The 23,959-nt window shown below is 42.2% G+C and overlaps 1 protein-coding gene across 2 annotated transcripts; it reads left to right on the top strand.

The window, feature by feature from the left end:
• The first annotated feature begins 2,057 nt into the window (after positions 1–2,057).
• LOC117771894 (metal transporter CNNM3) lies at positions 2,058–16,373 on the top strand. Of its 2 annotated transcripts, XM_034602773.1 has the most exons (12): positions 2,058–2,830; positions 2,923–3,257; positions 4,717–4,893; positions 6,181–6,338; positions 8,350–8,493; positions 8,572–8,730; positions 9,347–9,516; positions 10,948–11,044; positions 11,417–11,547; positions 12,976–13,102; positions 13,333–13,399; positions 14,831–16,373. In XM_034602773.1, exons 1-11 carry the CDS (start codon positions 2,117–2,119, stop codon positions 13,380–13,382), a joined length of 2,262 nt encoding a protein of 753 aa, XP_034458664.1. In that variant the 5' UTR covers positions 2,058–2,116; the 3' UTR covers positions 13,383–13,399; positions 14,831–16,373. The 2 variants fall into 2 exon arrangements, with proteins under 2 accessions (XP_034458664.1, XP_034458663.1); XM_034602772.1 differs by lacking the exon at positions 13,333–13,399 and having other exon boundaries at positions 2,059–2,830.
• Positions 16,374–23,959: the final 7,586 nt, after the last annotated feature.

Here is a 23,959-nt window from a genome sequence, read left to right as displayed (position 1 = left end):
CCATTAATCCTTTTTTATCACAAGTCACTCCTTTTCCTCGTCTACTTTTCACCCTGCACTGCTCTTGACTTCATTCCCGCTGTTCAGAAGTATTGAAATTCCTCCAGGTTGGACTACGGGTCCAATCTGTTAAGCTGTTTTCATTGTAGTGGGGCTGGAGCCGGGGTTGGAGGGGGGCAGGACTTATCAGCAGCTTCTGCACTGTTGTTTTTTTAGTCCTGCAGCAGTGTGATGATTAGACCTGCATGAAGGTTAAACATTTTCTGGCGCAGTTTCTCAGGCCAGTGACTTTTTTCCACACTGTGTATCATTCACAAGGGAACCTCTTGAGGTTTTAAGCATGTGGAGCGATGCAGAAACAAGGGGGAGGAGAGTGAACCAAAACATGTTCTTTCATCTAATGTCATCCATTTTTATATATATATATATATTTAGGTTTGGATTCCTTTGCACACAGAGATATTGAGGCAGTATTTTTCCAGATTTGAGTTGCAATGCAGATAAATAATCATTGGTAACCATGACAATCTAATGGTTAATAATAGTTCAAATCAAGGCAGTTGATTTGGATTCATAAACTCTCCATACTAAAGTGAAATATAATTTCCTTTTTTTTTTAATTTCTCCAGGGTATATGCAGTAGATGATAATCGGATACTGCTGCAACATGTTTGACTTGAATTGCTGTGATTTGTTTTGTCTTTTATTGTAATGGTGGAGCAGAGCGGGAGGAGCACTTCCAAACACGGACTGCGTAACTTAAAGCAATGTGTACAAACTATTTTATAACTACTGTAAGGCATTTGAAGAAATCTATGGGATTAATAAACCTGAGATATATTTCTCTACAGAAAATCTGTCTCCTCGATTGATATGCAAAGTTTTCTGTGGATTATCTCGGCTGGATTGGTTTTCAGCCGTGTGTGCTTTGGTCTCCAGAGAAACCGCCATGCTTGTTTCACTTTTAACTGACATGAGAGATGTTTACATGGCATGAGGGTGGATCTTGTGATTCTGTTATCAAAAGGAAGCTGGTTATACACTCCTCGGACTGCAGAGATGAAAATACAGATTATACATATTATTATTATTAAGAACATGCATTAGGGAATGCACACCAGATTGATTTCATGACCTCAGAACACTTCAGACTGCGTTGTGTTTATCCCCAAGGTGCAGCTCGTGTTATGGGATTCCTCAATTATGTGTCCCTATGCACATTGACAGTTCATCCCTGTTATCTCATGAAATGATGTATGAGAAAAGGGGGGGACAAAATACACCGTCCCTGTTCTGTGTATAAGTACGATCAGCTTTAGCCGAGGGTAACATCAGGTGCCAGCAGTCTGATTTGAGCCCGGGAGCAACATTTGAAATGAAGATAAACTCTGCAATCACAAAAGATATGTGGAAATATGTTCTATCAAGTTGGAGCTTCGAGTTCCCCCCCCCCCCCACGCATATTTTTCACTTCTCACACAAATGAACTTTGTGGAACACTTCCTGGCGCGACCGGGCCTTCAGGAGGGATGGAGTGGGAGTGGGCACCCTCCTGCTGCTTCGTGTAACAAGTCCCCTCTTTGTGTTCTCAGGGTCATTCATTGCTCAGCTGCTGTAACATTAACTCGAAATGTAGCGGTTTCCAGAGACTGACGGACTCCGACAAGCTGCGGTTGAACTTTGGAATTAGGTAATAGATAATGTCAGCGCCACTGTGGAGGAGCGATCTCCACCAGTGGACACAGAGCCACATGTGTGAAGCAGCCTGTTTCAGGGCTCGGACAGAGAGGACCAGGTCGATGAATGACTTGTTGTGAAGAAACACAACGGAGATGCGCGTGCTTCGCCGTCTTTTATTGGCTGTGAACAAACACGGGCTCTGATTCGCTGCCCGTGAGAAGGGGCGGTGTGGTCAGAAACGAAAACATTCAGAATCCAGCACCAACATGGACGTTAGGCCCGTTGCAGCGCGTGCATTTAGCAGAGCCAAAATGGCCGCCCGGCAGCGCAGTTGCAGTGTGTTTGGCTGGCTGACGCCGCTATCTCCGGGTGGGCGGGGCTACTGCAGGGGTCGGCGTCACATGATCCGCGCAGAGCCAGGCTGACCAATTCCAATATGGTGGCCAGCTTGGCAGGTCTACGGTTCCTGTTGATGGTATTGTTGTTCTGCGGGATCAGGTTCGGCGCCTGCAGCCAGGAAGCTCCGCCGGTCCTGGGGCTGCGACTGGAAGACCCGGCGGGCCTGGTGTGCATGAAGGATCGGATCATCTCTGCGCCAGATGGAGCCGAATTCAGGCTCCGTCTGTTCGGGTCTGATCTGAATGGAAGCTGGCCGTGGGTGGCGTTCGCAGGGGCAGCTGGCGGAGCTGTCGGGGCGGTCGGGGATGTGCCCGACCCGTGCGGGCAGGAGTCCCAACGCCAGCAGTCCGCTTTCCAGGTGAAGGGGAACTTCATCCCGGACCAGGATTACAGCGGGCTGGTGACGGTGGCGGTGGCGGTGCAGCAGAGGAGCATCTCTGCGGGAGCAGCTGGCAGAGAGCAGACGTACCACTACCTGTGCGTGCTGAGGGAAGGGAGGTGGGCTTCCGTGGGCCCGGACACACTGCGGGTCATCGCCGACAAGGATCTGCCCGCAGACTACATCCCGGCGTGGGGCCTGGCGGTGCTGGTGGTGCTGCTGCTGCTGGTGTGCGGGCTGCTGCGGACAGTGAACCTCAGCCTGCTGTGGCTGGACCCCGTGGAGCTTTATGTCCTCCACAGCTGCGGCTCCGAGGAGGAGAAACGGGCCGCCAAGCGCCTGGAGCCAATCAGGAGGAGGGGGAACTTCCTGGTAAGTTTTAGTGAGTGAAAACATGAGGAAGAGGAGGAGGAGGGTACCGTTCTGCTTCTTGATGCTTCTATCCCACCCTCTCTCCTTCCCAGACGTGTTCCCTGCTCTTCCTGTGCGCCCTGGGACACTCGGCGCTGGGTGTGCTCCTGTACCGGGCGTTGGGCTCCATCCTCTCCGCAGTCTTCACCAGCGGCTTCCTCGTCTTCTTCCTGGCCGAGCTGGTCCCTCACATCGTGTGCTCCGGTTATGGCTTCCAGCTGGCGCCGGGTCTGACCTGGCTGGCCCAGGTTTGTATGGTGCTCACCTGCCCTCTGTCCTGCCCCCTGGGGCTGATCCTGGACCTGGGGCTGAGGAGGGACGTCAGCACCTGTGGTATAAGGGAGAGGGCCATGGAGATGATTCGCACAAGCACCAATGACCCTTACAGGTAAAACACGGATCACACACGGATTTGTACATGTAGTTTCAAAGAGTGAGTATTCTGCCTGTGTAGACCCTATATACACACAAATCACAATTAGTCTCACAGTGCTTAAAAAAGGTGACATCCTAGTCTGCCCTTAACCCTCAACAAGAGTCAGTAAAAACTACCAACAAAACGTTATTAACAGAGGAAATAAGAAGCTAGAAACCTCAGAGAGTCAGATGAGAGGGATCCCTCTCCCAGGACGGACAGAAGTGCAATAGATGCTGCGTGTAACAGAGCACATCGACAAAATAACAGTATTTACAACATTGATGAGAAAACACTTTTTAACATATATGGAGAGGTGTATCAATGTTTTAATGCAAAATAAAACGCCTAACAGAGATGGAGGGAGCAGACAATTGTAATAGATATTACCTATACGTAGCATATGTGAGTAGGCATATTATATATCAAATAATCTAGTTGTTAACATAATCCAGGATCAGCTGCCACCACGATCCACGGTGTGGCCGAAGCAGTGATCCTGGATCTGCAACGATAAAGCACACGAACTTGGGGGAAGAAGTCAGTAACATGTATTGATGAGACATTAATGTGATGAAGAGGAAGAGGAGGAAAGGGAAACTCCATGTGCCACGTGTCCCCCCGACAATCCAGCCTATAGCAGCATAACTAAGAGCTGGGATAAGGCAGATCTGAACCAGCTCTAGAGATACATTTAAATGTATTAAAAAGAATTGATGTGATTCTATCAGGAAGGTGTCTGATCAGTACCACATCTACTCTGCTGCAGGGCAGACACACAACCAAAGTATCTATAGTGTAAAGTGCCTTAAACATCTGCACAGTATCACACAGCTGACTGTGACGCACAGCCTTATACCCACACACTTTCAGTCACACATATACTGTATATGTGTGCACATTTACTATTAATAACTCTTATATCGATTCTGAACTAGATTAGATATAAATAGACATTCATGTACCTCATTAATTTATAATCATTATAATTAAACACTTCTCTCTTTCAAGTGCCCCCTTATTTTACACTCCGGTTCTTTTCATTAACAGGAACGTCCACCACAATGACCTCCTTTTAATTCTTTCCTAAGTCATATTATTGTCCACATTCTAATGATAAAAGACAATCAAAGTGTTTTCTTAACTTTCAGTTTTTTGCACTTATTTAATGTTATCCTTTAGTTTTGGTGATACAACCTCAATTTTCAGGATTCAGAGCAGTTTCCAGACATAATTTTTTGAACTCTTAAAACAAACAATTCCATATACCCATATATACTGTATATATTTATATTGAACCACATCAAAGCTTCTCGACCACAGGGATTTCTATTTTCACTCATATTCTTGTACTGTACGTGCGTTCATAGCTAACAAAAGTCAGTCTCGTACCTTTTTATCTCATACCCGTGCCTGTGTCTCGTTTGTGCAGTGAGTTTGTGAAGGAGGAGTTCAGCCGCGGGACGCTGCGCATTAAGACGGTGGAGGACATTCTGACTCCTCTGAAGGACTGCTACATGCTGCCCAGCTCGGCCGTCCTGGACTTCTCCACCATGTCTGAGATCATGCAGAGCGGATACACCAGGGTGCCCATCTACGAGGAGGAGAAGTGGGTACAGCAACAAGAACGCGTCACAACTTTCTTGTCCCTAACAACCGAAACCTGTATTTTGTCAATGAAAACAGACGAGAATGGCAGCATTTACCTCTTAGGGGGGCCAGCTAAAACATGTGTTGTTTTATCTCTTTTGATTCCCACTGTACATGGCAGTGTCACCATTTCCCCTGAAACCAATCAATGCTGAAGCTAGATGATTAGTCAACAAATCAAACAGATGAATGACAGAATATCAATATCAGAATATCAAATATCGGAAACAGTTTTGATATCTGATCAACATCTTTGTCTTTTTTCGACTGTTGCTTGGAAAAATGCAAAATTAGAATTTTTTAACTTGGTAATGATCGTGGGCATTTTTCATCATTTAAAAAAATGATATCCTCTGAACAATGAGTCACTGATAAGTGGAATAATTGTCAGATGTTTTAATGATCAAACAATGATCAGTTGCAGTCTTGTGGTTCTCTTGTTGTGGAATAACTCTGCCTCACCTGCATTTTTTTCCACTACTTAACTTGAAAAATGTCAAACAAATTATCTCAGTGTCGTGTACAAAGTCAAGGTCTGAACACTAGAACACAACCGTCCTGTCACAGATATGCAGGTATCAGCATATATGTATATGTATTGTCCAATATACTTTTTTATGTGACATAATGCATAGAAATATGCTCAAGGTAATTTAGAAATGGTGTCATCAGGAGGGCACTCGGACTCCACTATTAACAATACTCTCCACAATATATTATATATAAACACTTGAGTTGTTTTACCTATATACACATTTACTAATTTCAACAATATTATACATTATACGGAACAAGTCCTTAATTGTGGGAATTTCATTTTCCACCCGTTTTCTTGCAAGTACTTTTTTAACCTACAATACATTTGTTTCCAAAGCCATCACTGTTATCTGATATCTGACATTGTTCTAAATTTAAATTATCTCAATAAAATACTGTATGTCACACAATGAAAATAGGCTACAAAGCCTGGAAGACTGCAGCCATAAGACAGAAAAACATGGAGCAGTGTAATATTTGAACTTCTTATAATGACTAGCCACAAATACAGAAGCTGTTATTGTTTGATAATATTTGTTTTTCCTTGTGACATTTGTCATGTTGGTTCGGTGACCTGTGATATTTTAAAAACAAAGCAAGTACAGCTCCACATTCAGTGACAACACATGGCCTGTAGTTTCGTTGGGCCAGTGGACATTTGCGTTGTGTACTTGGCTTTCCACACATCGGCATGTGTTTGCTCTTCCAGGTCCAACATTGTGGAAATCCTGTATGTGAAAGATCTGGCCCTGGTGGACCCAGACGACTGCACCCCCATGACGACCATCACCAAGTTCTACAATCACCCGCTGCACTTTGTCTTCAACGACACCAAACTGGATGCCATGCTGGAGGAGTTCAAGAAAGGTGTGCTCATGCCCATATCTGCTTTTACAGGAGGAGGGAGAAGCTTCTTTACTGTAATGTTTGGCCATTTTTCCCCCTGTGTGCTGGGAATATTACTCAGGGGGGGTTCTCCAGATGATGAACTGCTGGAGCCAATTGGTCAACGTCAACAAAAATATTTCCCCCAAAACACATTTTCTAAGATATCACCGTGAATAATGAAGAGACAATCTAAAGCTTATGTTGATCAGAAAATAATTTGCCATCATATGATAAATCATGTCACAAAAAAGTCAGGAAATTATGCTGCAAAAACCTTTTTACAACGTCGGCTCTTATCACCAAAAACTCTCTTGACATCTTTGTCGCTGTTGCATGTTAGAGTCATCGTCAACACGCCCACTCACCCACTGTGAATCGTCTGGAGGATCTCCTGCTGTGTTCTCATATCCACTCACTGGAGTTTGCTGACCAGGGTCCGGAGGCTCTCGCTCCGACATTTGCGTTCTCGCGTACAGCCCCTCTGGGTCGGGAGGTTCTCCAGAGTTCAGTGCATGTCTGAAAGCAGCTTATGAGGTCCGATGCAGTCATGTTGTAACTTTTGCAACCTTAAACATTGATTTACATACAGTTAACAATACCTGAATGGGGCAGCGGTACAGGCTTTTACATTCATGAAATTCAATACATGGAGCTGAATAGTGTCTGTGTGTGTGTGTGTGTGTGTGTGAATTAGAACTTTTTCCAATGCAGACAGAAACTCAGCAGCAACATGTCTTTACCGATCATTTTCAGTGCTGTGAACATAACTGCATAATAATAAACACTCTTCTTTAGTCTGGAAACAGCTGGCAGAGGGCTCTGGAACAAGATGAAGCTGTTTATGTCTTGTCAAAGAGGCTTCTTTTAATGAAATCTGCTCACGATGAGGTCAGCCTATCCAGACCCATCCAGGCCAATCCAGAGTGATTAAGGCAAATCCAAAGACCGCCTGGTCTGAAAAGAGCTGCTGAGGACAGGCAGGCGATTTGTATATATTCTGTCAATGTGGCACCAAAATAAAAACAATGGCGAATTAGCTATTAGGTTCCTGTTTGCAATGTAGCCATGGATGTACAGACAGCTTTCACCGGATGAACCCGCGACTGACAAAAACGTAAAACCTGGTGGTTCTTAGGTGTGTTTGGAAAAAAACATGGAGCGCTTTCTTATGCCTCTGAGCCGGTGACAGTAAGTGGCAGCAGGCCTTATGTTTTTTGGGTTGTCCATCCCGTTCTTGTGAACACGATATCACACGCAACATGTTGAGCGAATGGCTTCAAAATTGGTACAATTATTCAGTTAGACTCAAGGATGATCTGATTAGAATCTTGTAGTTGGAGGTCAATGTCCTGGTGATCTCATGTTTGGAATTTCTTTACATCTGGCACAAACGTCCACTTGGACTCGACCTGATTAGAATCTGGAGGTCAAAGGTCATTGGGACCTCACGAAACACATTCAGCCTCGAGAAACACATTTTTTAAAGAATGTCTCGAGGTAATTCTGTCAAAGATGAACTGACTAGATTTCAGTCGTCAAAGGTCACAGTGACCTCATTTGAGTCTAAAAAAAATGTATACACTGAAACTGCCCTTGTTGTCAGAGGCAGAAAACCACAGGGCGGAATTTCGAGTTGATTTCTAGTATGATGCTATCCCCGGGATGTATTAAATCACATTTAATCTAAAATTACATGCAGCATCATGTGTGTCTCCCAGAATTAGTGTAATTTTCGATGCAAATTGCATAAATCACGTAAAAAAGCCTCACATCTCACTCTCCAAACCTTCTCCTTCACTCTCCTTCTAATCCAGAGTGACCAGGACTTTCAGTTTGAAAATAGAAAATTAAAGGTCAGACGAGAGGTTAGGTTGAAAATATTTTGTATTATTCAGATGAAGCCTTTAATGAGGAGTGATCTCTTTGAAATGAAATGTACTACAGGGAAGGTTTCTGTGATTTGACCACTGACCTTCTCACTTCATACCAGGCAACTCTCACATGGCCATCGTCCAGAAAGTGAACAACGAGGGGGAGGGAGATCCTTTCTACGAGGTGCTGGGATTGGTCACGTTGGAGGACGTCATCGAGGAGATCATCAAGTCAGAGATCCTGGATGAATCTGATGGTTACTGTAAGTTTACATAGACACAGTTGTTGCTTTAGCATCTGATATTTTAGTTTAGACTTTTAACACCTCCCCCCCCCGTAGTGGACAGGAAGGTGAAGTGGCCTCTCCCCCAGCTGGAGATTCCTCTGGAGCCTCGCAGCGCCCACGAGGAGTTTTCTCTTTTCAAGCCTCCCGAAGGAGAACCCAAGATCCGCACCTCGCCGCAGCTGCTGCTGGCTACACACCGCTTCCTGTCTAGAGGTTTGCGATTTTTATCTGTGAACATTTACTTGCATGGAAAGATTGAGTCATGTTATGCCTGACCATGAACCTCAGTCACAAAGTAACACAGCACATGTAATGATTATGTTTCCGTTATACATTATCAGGGTCTTTTACGTTTGTTTTTTTTCCTCCCTGTTCATAGCCGCTCTTTTCATAGTCAAATAGTTTAGTTTCATTTTAGTTTAATTCAACTCAATTTGACTTCAACTCATCTTCTGGATTGTGTCATGTCATTAACCGGGTAATTCACCTGAAGGATTCCAACTGTCCCAAAAAATCCCATCAGGATCTTTCCAACACAAAACTACAATTCATGACCCGAGGTTTCAATCCTTCCTCCCAGTTTAGAAACGTATATACATGCTGCTTTCGAAATAGTCATTAAACTTTATTAATTGATTATTTAATATATCTTTTTTGGACTTACCTTTGGCAACATACACATATCAATACTCTACACCTAACTTGAGAACCTGAAATTAAAGTGATTTGAGGTCAAGAGTGTTTTTCTCAACAAACCATCACTAGCCAACTGGCAACTTCATTGTAATCTGTGTCTCTGACCTCACCCCACCCCACCCACCCCTGGCAGAGGTGGAACACTTCAGCCCTGGACGCATGACTGAGAAGGTCTTGTTCCACCTGCTCCGTCACCCCAGCGTCAACCAGGAGGTGCACTTTGACCCCAGCAACCGGCTGAGCCCGGGCCACTATCTCTACACCCGCAACCACCCGGTGGACTATTTCATCCTGCTGCTGCAGGTACGAGCTCGTGTTCACGTCCGCTTTTGCTTTGTGTTCACAGGATCAGTTCACGAAGAAGTATTTCTCTTCGTAACTTTCTCCCAACTTTCCAAGCTATGGCGTTATTTCTGTGCCACATTAGTGAACGCGTAGTGGGACTCTCGGAAGCACATACTTTATTTATTTAAACAGAAAATATTTATCTGACCAGACACAAATTTGTCCTGTGCGCGCTCATCTCTGCCTCCACCTCACAGCGTCTCTGCTCTGTGAGCTGACAGGCACCTGCACGCTCGCTCACAGCGTCTCTGCTCTCTCACCATCTCATGTGCGCGCTCAACCCTGCCTGAGCGCTCGCTCGAGTTGGCACAGTGTACTGACAAATTGACACAAAACTAGCCAATCAAAGACTGGGATGAAGCAATTCTGATTGGCTGTTTTACATCCAATCAGGCTGCTTCCACAAGAAGCAAGCGAGGGATTTGGAAAATTACTGATCAAGAAAGAAGGAACATGAGAGAAAATGACAACAGAAATATTAATAACATCTAAAGAACATTTAACAGTCTCTACTATTTTGTTTAGTGTATTATAGAGCTGTTGCATTTTGAAGGCCATATCTCCATATTTCTCGAGCAATTGGCTAATATGTAACGATTTTGACTCCTCCCTCTTCAAATAATTAAAAATATGTTCTTGCAAGAGCCCCACTGCGCGCTAAGGAAAGTCCCATTGTGCGCTCACTAATGTGGCACAAAAATAACCTTACCAAGCAACCTGTGGTGGCCTTTAGGTTTTTGTGTAGTGCTGCTAACAAACAAACCAACTAACAGGGCCCAAAACATAACCTCTTTGGCAGAGATAATAAGAAGCATGGTAGTTAAACAATTGGCATAGTTACACCAATAAAAACGCAGATATAAGAATTGCCTCACAATCCTAAACCACAGACAGTGGTTTATTAGTGTTTATTAGTCTACAATATTTGACAACCACACTAATTTCTCCTATGAAGACGCATTTTATTATTATTATAATACTAACTAACTAACTAACTAACTAACAGCAGCCTCCACTCATGAATTATGGCTGCTCATAAATACATTAAAAGCACATAGATCTGCTTACAACTATGTTTACATACCGCTTACAAATGCTTGATAAGGAAAAGATCCAGTTAGTGCCTAAACAGTTGAACCTGTCGCCAACATCAGGTTAGTGTGGTCTGGTAAAGTTTTATTTCATAGTTTGGATGACACCATCCTGCCATGCATTAACACGAGTCTCTGTATTTATTTTAATGATAAACCTGCTGTAAAACTGACCACACAGGGCTACACTGTGGTAATCACACAGTCACGTACAGGGGAACCTGCTCACAGTTCTCATTTTCTGTATTTAACATAGAGAAGTGCACTGAAATAATATATCTTACCATCGCATTCTCAGGGCCGTGTGGAGGTGGAGATCGGAAAAGAGGGGCTGAAGTTTGAAAATGGGGCGTTTACTTACTACGGCGTTTCTGCTCTGACGCTACCATCTTCAGGTGAGGTCAAGAGTTGCAGGAAGACGTCTGCATCACACCGTGATACGTTGTTAAAATATGTCAGTATCAATTGAGTCGATTTTGAATCCAAAATCCAAACAAATCCACTGGATCACCTAAGATTTAGTTTTTGTTAAATATATTACTAGTAGGTGATGTATTGTTTTTAGATTTTTAAAATCCCAAATATATTTTCTCAATCTAAGATTGAGTTTTATTGCTTTTGATGCAGTCAAGACTTGTAACACATGATAAATTAAAATCACTATTGAGATGTCGTAATGTTTTTAGATAACAGGTTCTATACAGAAGATCTATTCAAAGATGTGTTGGCATATATTGTGCTGACTGTGTATTTATGTGATATAACAGTGCACCAGTCTCCAGTGTCAACACAGCTTCAATCTCCCAGGGATCCCTTTGAGTCAGCAGACGCCACCAGCCCGTCCAGTTATTGTCCTGACTACACCGTCCGAGCTCTCACTGACCTGCAGCTCATACGGGTGTGTAACACTGTGTGTGTGTGTGTGTGTGTGTGTGTGTGTGTGTGTGTGTGTGTGTGTGTGTGTGTGTGTGTGTGTGTGTGTGTGTTTTCATGCTGAAAGTTGTCCCCACTAAAGGCTGATATACAGCACACTGATGGGATTTCTGGGCTGTCTTCATTCGGAAAATTGCGTCATTATTATCAAAATGTTTTGTTTAAGAAGGGGGGGGGGGGGGGGTCACTGTGTTATATCATGTGCAGCTCTGTTAATACTTTTGACTGATTTAAATTCTAATGTACAGCTCTGCTTCCACCTGAAGCAGAAAACAAGGATACGTGATTAAAAGAGGTTGTTGCCCACTGCAGTTACAGATAACGTATTAAAGGGATAGTTCACCCAAAAATGGAAATTCACTCACTATCTTCTCACCACTATGCGGATCAGGGCCGGCCCTGGCAATGTTGGCGCCCTAGGCGAGATTTCAGATTGGCGCCCCCCCAACATACACACGCAAATTGTCATGCATCCCCAAGAACTTTTGGACTGTATACAGATACACACACACAGGCAGACAAAATTGTAGGCTATAAAAAATAATAAAAATCTATAATAAAAAATATAAAAAGAGTCTGAAATCTGCTGTACTGACAGCATATCATGTCATTTCGACAAAAATAAACATTAATGATGTCCACAATCGGGGTGATTCCCACCTCTATATTGTTCTTTTTTCTCCTCCTCCTCTACTTTGCGGCGCTTTCTGAATTGTGCAATTTAATCCTTTTTTGACTCATCTTTGACTCTTTTCGCGGCGCTTCTACCTCCGGTGCGTCCCCGGGGTTAGAGGGTGATGGTGTGACGTTAATGCATTGGTTTACATTGCATGTGTCACATCATGATAAGTCAGTCTCTTGTGCCGCCCTCTCGGCATTTTGCGCCCTAGGCAACCGCCTATGTCGCCTATGCCAGGAGCCGCCCCTGATGCCGATGGAGGGGTGGGTGAAGTGTTTGAACACAAAACACTTCTGGAGTTTCAGGGGTAAATTCAATACAATTGAAGCAACTGGGGACCAATTCTTTAACGTAAAATAACTACAGGAAAAAAACAGAAAAAGCCTCCATACTGCTCCTGTGGTGTCATCCAAGTGTCCGTAAGCCCCGACATTCAAATAGGAATCGAAAAAGCGTCATTTACACCATGTTTTTAGCCTGTATCTCCTCTGATATCCTCCTCTGGAGCTGCGTTTTCACTTGTATCACAGCAGACATTTAGGATAAAAACGTGGTGTAAATGTGCTCCTTTCCAGTCGAATATCTTGAGTTCTCGCTGATGTCACCACGTGCCCCTCGGGCAAAGCGTAGAGGCGAAAGCTTGTGCGGTGTGTGTGCACGAACGTGAACGTGGCTGTGATTCCCCCCCCGATTCATTTTCTGAATGTGTTGCAGGTGACACGTCTCCAGTATTTGAACGCTCTGATGGCGTCTCGCGTCGGCCAGAGTCCAGATCCTCCTGAGATTAAGATCCTGCCCAACAGTCAGACCAAGCTGCTCAACGACAGAAACACCACACAAGGTAGCTTTGCTGGGAGCGTCGTGTGGCCCCCGGGGGCCACCGGCCCAGCACATCTCTAAACTAACATTCACTGCTGAAGCTAGAAATCACACTCTTTCACAAACGTCTTTGTAGGATTTTTAGGAATGTACCTTCCTGTTTGCCTTCAGCTGAACTAAAATGATTTTTTCTCTCTTTTTTTCCTCCTCCTTGCGTGCCTCCGTGTCTCCTCTGTCCTCTGGCTCGTCCAGAGTTTCCTGTAAACTTTTCATTCTTTGATACCATTGAGAACTACTGTTAGTAGTTTTTTTGCATGAGGTATGAAATACAGCCTGTCAGTAGCATGACAGCAGACTGTGCATAACACATACACACACATTAAGGACAGACACAAACACACACTCACTCTCACACACAGACACACACACACACCCCTCTATCTTCTCAAATCAACAGTCTCAGTGGCTGTTTTTTATTTATTTATGAGAGAAAGTGCTTTACTAGATTCACAATCAGCACGTAGATGTGTGTGTGTTTGTGTGTTTGTTTGTGAGGCTCTTTTGTTTCTTCATCCTGTGTCGTTCCTCCCCTCTTCTCACCTCTAACCTGCTGGGTTTGTAAACTCAGACAGACGTGGTCCCTCACACCGTGTTCTTTCATTAACTGCATGTCCGATCTGTTTCACTTTCCTCCATTAAAAAAAAACACAGATATTACTATGACTTGAAGGTGTTTAACATGTCCTCTGGCATCCATATGGGGATCTTCTCAGGCCACTTGCAACCAGTACAAATGTCCTATATGACAGGACTGGTCACATGATCACACGAGGAAGCAACAGTCTCTTCAAATAAATTACCCTTAACTTAACCCTGAAAACGAAACCTCTCTAAAACAACCCCCTTAACTTTAATTTAATAAAAACTAATTGAGTAGAGTTTGAGTTCTGATTAATTTACACAATAAGTTCATGTTCTATGATCATTACTTAAAGGTAAAATATCTTGAACTATATTTACAATATATTTGGGGCTAAATTAATTTCATAGTGACATGTCTGATTTGAATCAAACAAACAGGATGAAATAGTGCATTTGCCAGAGACTATTTTCAGTGGCGGATTAAGTCACATTTAGTGCTCAAGCGAGCGTCTGGTGGAGCAACGTTCAGAGCAGAGATCCAATCCAACACCGGAGCAGACCTCCCATGTGTCTCTCTGAGGACGTCTTACATCACCTCAAGTTACGGTACGCCACAAAACGCAGTGACAAGACAAGATGGCACAAAAGTGTTCAGAGACAAACCAGCATCTGCTAGGCTTTTCACATTGTCTGTGTAATTCACGAAATTCGACAGAGTTCTCGTCAATTAGTTTTTTCATTCTACACTTTGTTCGATGCAATTACATAATGAATATGGTGAATTATTGAAAACACATCGCCCAACCCTAACACATGTTTGTTTGATTTGGAAATGTATTACATTTTCTTTGATGAGGTCTTGAAGACATTGAGTTTGAAGTTAAGTTTTTTAAACTCTTTCTGGTTTGACTCAAGCTCTCTATGCAACAACTTTTTCTTTTCCTCTAACTCTGGCCCTTCTTCGTCTCTCTTGTGCCACCTTCCACATCTCCAGCAAATGTCACTCCTGTCTTTTCCTCTTTTTAAATATCTTCCATCACCACAACATGTGTTTGCAATTCCCCCCTCACTCACCCCAAGCTCTCTTGTCATTGGTCGGCTTCCACAGGTGGGAGCGGAGCCCAAGAAAGCTCCACAGAAGAGGAGGCTCATGGGTAGTGCAGTTCTGTCTGCACGCTGTAAAAAGAAAAAAACATTTCTTTGTGTTTTATATATATTATATATATCATCTATGGCTGGAACGTAGTTTTTGGACATGACTGGAGTAAGAGTGATTTTATTTTGTCTTTTATGTTGATCCACTGCTCACACTTCTCATCTCTAGCCCATTACATTATAAGTTTTCAATTGCAATTATTATTTTATGTTGTTTTATACACTTTGAATTACTATTTTACAAACACACACTTTATTTTATTTTGGCTGTGCCTTTCTTACAAGTTTAGTTTTTCACACTAAACTCTGAATTTCCATTCCTCACTTTTTCCTGTCTGGGTGCCAAAGCTACATGTGTATGTGTATGATTTATGTGTGTGAGTGTGTGCGTGTTTGTGGGTGTGTACTCAAGCATCCGTCCGTTTGAGACACTTAAAAACACTATAAGCTATTTGAAAGCAGATTTGCACATCAAAGTTGTGCACTGTCAATCATTTAAGCTATTTTATGGTACATGTGGGTTTTATATCCTCACGTCACAATTCTGTCAGGCAGAGAGTGTGTATATGGCCAAAAAGGTTTGAACCGTGAAACAATGACGGATGGTTTATACTGTAAATATTCAAGGTGTGATCCAAACTAGGGAAAAAACAGCCAAAATATGAATCTAAGAGTGGTAATTAATATATTATTGTAATTAGAGGACAAACAATCAAAAGAAAATTAATCACCAACTATTTTCATAATCCATTCATCCATCATTTTAGTCATTTTAAGGCAAAAGTGCCACTTTCCATGGTTCTAGCTCCTCAGTTTTGAAAGAAGTCGCATTGGGCTTTAGGAAACTGTGACAGGCAATTTCTCATCATTTGCAATGTTCTTGTACAGCTGCATTTGTTTAGAAAACATTTAACATTTGAAAACTACTTGTTAAATCAAGAGAAATGTTGAAAACATGTTTGTAGGGTTAGAATTGTTTTTTACAATTATTAAACCCATTTAGTCAGCCTGTTGAGTCCGGTAAGCTCCCACAGTAGAAGATGGCAAAATGATTTATCCAGAAAACAATCAACAGATTCCTTCATATTAATAACGACTGTTACTTACACATGTTTGTACTTGTCGTATGATATCTGATATTTTTGGATCAGCGCTGGTATTGACTCTCAAAAACCTTCAGAAACGATACCCAGCCATACCCACTCTAAAATAATTTGGATTCAAAAAATATCGTAAGTCGTTTATCTGTATGCACAAAGTATTTACAATTGCACTTCTCCGTTCTTCTAAAAATACTCAGTTTTTACACCCTTGTTAGACTTTATCTTCCACTGGACCTATGCACATTGAGGTACCGCTATTTCACTGGCCCTGAATCTGTGGTCCATTGAGTCATTTAAACCATAGACTGTATGATTTAAACCCAGGAACTAGTCCGATCTATTTCTCACATATTTGAGTTTGTTAACATTCCAGTACATTTTCACAACTGTCTATGATTGTGAGTCTGTGTGTGAGTGCGATATTCTGCAATATTTCACTAGTACATGTCAGCAAGCAAGCATCCAGTCATTATTAACTCCATTACACACATTGTGTGTTTATTAGCCAAACTTGCATTTTAAGCTTTCGTCATCCAAGTCATTGTTGCATGTACACATGTGGACTATGTTAGAAATGGCTTCTAAATAACATTTCCTGTGTTTGTATATTAATGTAATATTGATGAGGAGGAACTTAATGAGGCATTTAGAGCCATTTAAATAAACCAGTGCTTTAATAAAAAAAAAATTGGGGTTTTCCAAATGTATTTTAATGAAATACTCACAAGCCATGACTGTTGTGAAAGTTCCGGGTCACTGTAAACATTCACTCCGTTCATACGGGATGAGGAACGGCTCCTTTGACGGCACTGTATAAAAATTAGCAAAAATACACCAAAAGTTTAACATGAGGGGTATGTTGGGAAAGAACTACTTTGTCTTGTCCACGCTCAAAGGTAGTAATGAATAAATGTGAAGAATACAACGTGCACTTCCACACAATGTGTCCTGGAAGGAATTCAATGGATTAAATTGCATGAAGTGTTTCCTCTCAGCTTAACATGAACCAGTGACTAACGCCCCACTTTCTGCTGAAGCGCTGAGCCACAACTTTATGTAAGACCCAACCACAATTGCACAACACAAGGAAGTATTATTAAGTCATACATTTAGCACTTTTCTAGACAAAGTGCTTCTCAAGGCAACACAAGCAAGGGAATCAAGATGAGACTAAAGCAGCAGTTCAAAAAAAGGGCAAATATATAGTTAAATATTCAAGAGGATGAATAATTTGATGATAAATATTCACATGCTTCACAACTCTCGTGTACAGTGTGCACACACAGCCACAACCATTGTCCCCTGTGGACAATATTAAAGTGATGGTGTGGATTGACATTTAGATTGAATCATCAGTCCAAACTTTGTTCGATCCCTGTAAACGATAGACAATTCCCAAGATGCCTTTCAATGCAAAACAACCAAAAACAGATTCATATTCTTTTACATTTGCCACCAATGTTGAGCTGATGCTTCAAAGCTTTTTACATTAGCTGCCGTTCTGCAACCTGATTTCTTCTCCAAAGATCCCCACCTCTAATAGCAACACTGATGGATGTTTTTAGCACAGTCCCCCAATCCAAACTTACTTGAGAAGTCCATAAAATGATCCTATAGCAACATGGAGGATGCTGAATTCAATGTTAATAGAGAATGTAGGGAAACAGGCACTCCTCCCACTTACATGGAACAAACTCACACTCTGATATATTGTAGTGAAGCAACTACTTGGACGTATCCCTCCACCATGGCTCAGCGAGGCGAAACGGGGAGTTCAACACTCAAACAGACTTATTATGGAACATGAACCATTTCATTTGAAGCCACATTTTCCCTTGGGCTAAATTACAGTGTATTTTTTGGCCATTACAGTGCAGTCGCGGCATATTCTCACAGTAAGTGTCGAGTATGACGTGTGAGTATTGTATTAAAATGACCTTGGGTTGTTTGAGTCGGCTCTGCACCAGCTGTTACATTACCACCTTTTGATTCCATGTGTGATTGATTTTTTTTCAGTGTTACCACATTTTGTCACAAATTTTTGACTGATTCTGAGTAAATGTTTTTCAGCTGTTTACTTATATTGTTTTGTTGTAATAAGTTCATTTCCATGGTATCAAAAGACTGAATGTCGAAGAGATAATCATTACTTTGTGCTTATTATACTGATGAAGACAGAGGTTTTTTTGGGGGGTGATGATGTGAAGAGCTGTGTGTTAATATATATATATATATGACTGCTTATAGATAGAATATAATTTGAGGTTGTAGTTTATAGGTAAGCAAATCTCAGTTTTTCAGGTACAATGATGAGTTATTGAGAACTAAACAGTTAAATCAATCGATCTTTATGTTCAGGTCACATTTGTAGAGAAATTTAACTTTGGTTTTGGGAATGCTGCCAGTTTTGGGTGCATTATGACTCCAATGCATTTAACACTTAAACAAGTTTCTTAGGAAATAAAGTCAATCTTGTTCTAAATAAGTCTTTTGTGTTTGTCTTTTTTGTTTCGCATATGCAAACACACAGATAAAAAGATGGGATTTTTTAATGTATATTTATAAATTGGAACAACATGATTTAATCGAGTGAAACGCTGTTCAAGTGCCTCCAAGTGTACTTCAAGTGTAACTTCCCCTGCAGATCTTAGCCCAACTTCCCCCACTGTGTGATTTTGATGAATGCTCGAAACTGGGCAGAGTACTGAGGGGGCGGCAGAGAATGGCAAGGCACCTATACCACAGTGGAGGTCTTTCCCCTCCAGAGCAGGCATCGGTGTGGTGGACCACAGTGATGTCACAGGGATTGCTTCCAACCCCGGTTACGTAACTTTAGTCTGATTGATGTAAACATAAATGCTGCTGAGACACTCGCAGGTAATGTTGCATGACTGTGACCTCAAATACCACCAACACCTCCCTCCAGCACACACAAATTGAAGGCCCGGTTCAGGTGGAGACACAACGACCACGTAGGAGGCTGGTGGAGGTTGGGGGGGATAAATAGGCAGCCATGCTCCTCTTATCTGGGATGGAGTGGAGATTGGAGGTTGACCTGGGAAGGCAGCTCCATTTTCCATTGTGCCATGGGATGAGGGACTGGAGGCATCCCATGAAAGGAAGAGGGCTAAATGTGAAAACCTGGGAGCTGAGTGCAGAGAAGACGGATGGAATACAAAACTCTGTCCAGTGGAGACCGGTACAAGAGGATTTGTTTGAAGCTCACCTTTACACCTGCTCCGAAACCTAGAGTTACGGGGCAAGGAGCCACAAACAGCCACTCGAAGGTCTATTTCTGGCTCTGGCTGAAGAAGGCAGGCCAAGATGTTTGAACCAGCAGCTCCGGAGAAAGGCTAGCTGCGAGGAGTGTCATGGAGACCTCACTGCCCCACCTCCAAGAGTTTTTCTGGTAGGTGGGGCATTCTTGTGAGGCCTAAGTGTTCTAGCACCTTTCAACAGGACCAAACAATTACTAGTTTTGAACAATATCTTCTGACAATGTGCATGTTTCAACAAGTACAACTTTAGTTTTCATAAAGTTAATGTATAGATTTTGTCTTTTTAAAAACGTTTAATAAATTGAACTAGACTTAACTAAATTAATCACCTCTGCAAAGGAACCTATATATTTGTATTTATTTATACCTATATATTATAAAAGTAGACGATTGCCTTGGCTGAAGGATGTGGTATGGGTCAGAAAAGAACATTACACATTTTGCTACAGGGGGCAGTACAGGTATTATGCGAAATGGGGTGTTTTGCAACATTTTTGTCTATTTTCAGAGAATAATTGATGGATCTTAACGAAATACCCGGTATATTTAGAGGACTGACATTTTGGAGTGTGAGCAATTTGGTGCAGATCCAAATAAAAATCCATTTGTAGTGAAGATTTTCGGTGTAAAATCGCTGCAGTGAACGTGATTGGGCTGTCATGCACGCTAAATGTTCACCTTCAAACTTCCATTTCCAAATAATGCCTCAGGGTGGAGGTTAGGATACTTCAGATTAGTTATTAGACTGTTATTAGTTATTAGACTGTTAGCAATTTAGCAATTTGTGATGCAACTTTAGTCTGATTGATCTAAACATAAATACTACTGAGGCACTCAAGTAATGTTGCATGATGGATGCTGGCACTGATAGATGACTATGTGAATGGAAGGATTAAAATCCACAATAAAGCAGGAGAGAGGGTCGTACAATGACACAACATTTCATCCTCACAGAGAGTGGTTGAGGTCAGTTGCCTTTTAACAGGTCCAATGCCCTTACTTACTGGACGTCCGAACAGAATCTCAAATGGGCTCAATCCATATTTTGGTCTGACTTTGCCTGAGAACGAGTGGGAGAGCCTTAGTCCATGACAATCCAGTTTCCTCACAGCATTTAACCAATTTGTTTTTTAGTGTGCCATTTTCTCTTTCCACTGCTCCACCACTGGCTGGCTGGTAGTCACGATGTTGTCTCAAATCAATTCCCAAATATTTACTTAATTGTTTTAGTGCCGCACTAACAAATGGAGTCCCGTTGTCACTGCTGATTTTACTTGGCCATTCCCCATCTGGGAATAAGTTCAGTGATCAACGCTTTAGCTACGGCCCCTGTGTCTTGTTTAGATGTGGGGAAAACTTCAACCCATTTAGAAAACATGTCAACTATAACCAAGCAATATTTTTTCCCTTCACTTGGTGTTAGTTCAATGAAATCCATCTGTAGATGGACAAATGGTTTGTCAGGTGGAGGATGTGCAGCTTGTGGGGCCTGCATTCCTCTACCAATGTTGTTTATAGCACAAATCATGCATGTGTGACAACATTTCTGAGAGTAGTTAGGAAACCCCTTTGTGAACCAGTGTTCCATCCCATGCGTTAACTTTGCATTATAGGGAGACTGATATTTTGGCAGACAAGGTTTCATATCAGGGCCCACCCACACCCCATCTGTGTACGTGCAGCCACATTTCCTCCAAAGCCACAGCTCGACGGCTGTGGCTCTAAGTTGGAGTTCCTGTAAGTGAGCCAGGGTGGGGGGGAGCTGCTGCATTACCTTGTGTAACTGGGTCATTATTAGAAGTGTGAGCATAACATTTACATACTGAAACCTGTTTGGGCAGGAGGACAGCATCAAGCATCTGAGACACTTCCTGAAGTCCCCACAGATCTCACGAATCGTCCACTCATCTCAGGATGTCTGTCAAACATATTATTCTTGATGACTGAATGTGTTGCTACTGAAACTACATGGAATTTATTCTCTTTCCCTAGCACTGTGAGTGGGTGCGTTGGCATGAGCATAAGCATCTGATTGATACTTAACATATGTTCCTATCAGTAGTTTGTCTTTCTTTTCTAAAAAATCTTTTACTTCTGTGATAAGTGTTTGTGTTGGTGTGGTGCATTCACCCTCTTGACGTGTGAGGTGCTCCTCACGGTCTCGTTCTCTGTTCAAAGTTGCTGGTTCCTCCCTCTCCTTCCATTATCCAAATCTTTACATTTTTCTTTTACCTATTTAAAAAATTTTTATGTTAAGTATTACTTACCTTAAGTCTTCAATCAATCTCCAAAACGCTTTTGTAAGGAGCAAATAGGAAACTTAGTAATATAAACATCCTCAAAATAATGTAATATGTAATAATGTAATAATATAATATAGCCAATAGTAATTTCCTCTTATAATTACTTGGTCACTGGTAATTTGTCAATTTTTCTCTTTTATATTTTTTTAATTTTAAATTTTTTACACTTTCAAATATCCTGCCTGACCAACATATATCCTAATGCCTTAGAGAAATTGTCTACGCAGCGCACTTTTGGAGTCTTATTTCACACAATCCAAATAATATATCATTCCGTGGTTGTGGTCTTAGCAAACTCTAAGGTCAGTCTACCTTCCAGGCTTCTTCTAAACCTTGTTTAAAAATGTATGGGGGTTTAAGTGTTGGAATTTATGGTAAGATTACATAAAATCCCCCCCAAAAAACAATTGTAGTTTCCACCATAGCGTGGAAACTACAATTGTTGGAAATAATGGTAAGATTACATAATAATCGCTCCAAAAAAACAATTGGAGTTTCCAGCATAGCGTGTGGTTTTCACACTGTTTCCACTACACCCCCTCTGACTGGAGGAGGCAAAAGATGACGTGACATTTCTCTGTATACCAACAGAAGCACTTCCTGCCCCAGGGCTGCAACATATGGGTTAGCTGTCTGCTTTTTGTAAAAAAAAACAGGTCAGTGTATTGTATTATATAGTCTCTAGACTATATAATTATAATGTTACATGTGTAACTTAACTTTGGTATTGATCAAAACTGATAAACTAAATAGAACCTCTATTTGCAGTATTTACAGACAACCTTGGGTAAATGTATTGTATTTTATATACTGGTTCTTTAGTCTTTACAACCACTCAAAGCATTTTCTACTATACAAGTCACGTTCATACAGATTTTTCCATGAATTCTGTGGTGAAGCTTGGCACCAGACCCTGGAATGCTTTTAAAAGTGATCAGTAAAATCTTAAAATCCACTCTAGAGTGGACACGGAGCCAATTGAGAGAAGCAAGGATCGGGGTGATGTGATGTTGCCGGTGAGAGCAGTGAGAAGCCTAGCTGCTGCATTCTGAACTAGTTGGAGGAGGGAGAGTGACTTATGGCTTATGCCGGAGAGGAGGGAGTTACAGTAGTCCAGTCTAGAGAATACTAGTGTGTGAATTACTTTTTGCGTGAAAGGATGTCAGAGCATAGATTTTCTCAAGAGATTGTATCACATTAAATCACATGTAACCTTATCCAACACTATACCTACTGGTCTCAAAGGTCTCATACAAAGGCTCCAAGAAATGAATGTTGTCTTGGACATTTGCTGAACCAACCAGTTAGCCCTCATCCTTTAAATGGTGCTATGCGTCCGTTTTCTATGTGGCCTGACATAGTTTCTTGCGGTGAAAAGCTTGTGGTGGTGATAGTGATCACTTCACAAGCGAGTCACAACAAACAAGTATTGAAACACTTTCACTCCAACCACAGCCCGAGACTAAAACTTTTAGGCTCTGAGGCTTTTTACTCTGATGATCTCAAATCAAACATTAGCATACTTATGTAAGGTACTCTCTACCACCGTCAGTGATTGGAAACACAAGGTGGGGGATTTTTAGGTGTTTGCACCTGACATGTGGCATTAGTAGAAACTAGTGGTGCTATAAAAAAGAGAGCACATTTCTCCTGCTTTAGCTTCACTTCACTGGCTTCCAGTAGTAATTTTAAATTCTCCTCCTCACCTACAAGGCCCTTAATAATCTGGCACCATTATACCTTAAAGAGCTCATAGCACCATATCAACCCACTAGAGCACTGCGCACCCAGAATTCAGGCTTACTTGTCGTCCCTAAAGTCTCAAAAAGTGGAGTAGGAGCGGAGCTTTCAGCTATCAAGCTCCTCTCCTGTGGAATCATCTCCCACTTTCAGTTCGGGAGGCAGACGCCATCTGTACATTTAAGAGTCGGCTTAAAACTAGGGATGCACCGATATGGAAATTCTTGGCCGATACCGATATTTAAAACAACAATTGGGAAAATTAAAACTCCAGGACAACAGAAGGGGAATACAAAGTATGGGATGCATATTTGATCATTTACATCATATAAAATATGTCATTTATATCGTTTAAAATAATTTTTCAGTCTGTTTCCTGGCGCGATACGCTCGCTCGCACGCCGAAAACCATCGGTGAAGGGCGCTGGCGCGGCGCATCGCAGCCCATGTGAACCGCACAAAGGTTTAACAGGGGGGTGGATGGGAGGCGCCTGGCTTTCCTTGGCGCTGCGCGGTGCGGCGCTTCAGCGCCCGGTGTAAACCCGGCGTCAGTGTACCATAATCTGGATGCCAGATTGGCAGGCTGCAGAAAACATACCAATAAACATCGGCCAATGTTGTCGGTGAAAGTCAAGTTTATTACCGATACGCCGATGGC

Source organism: Hippoglossus hippoglossus, chromosome 12, assembly GCF_009819705.1.
Source record: "Hippoglossus hippoglossus isolate fHipHip1 chromosome 12, fHipHip1.pri, whole genome shotgun sequence".
In the NCBI taxonomy this organism is placed as follows: Eukaryota; Metazoa; Chordata; class Actinopteri; order Pleuronectiformes; family Pleuronectidae; genus Hippoglossus; species Hippoglossus hippoglossus.
Note: the sequence above shows the minus strand (reverse complement) of the source record. Positions and strands in the feature narration are given on the sequence as shown.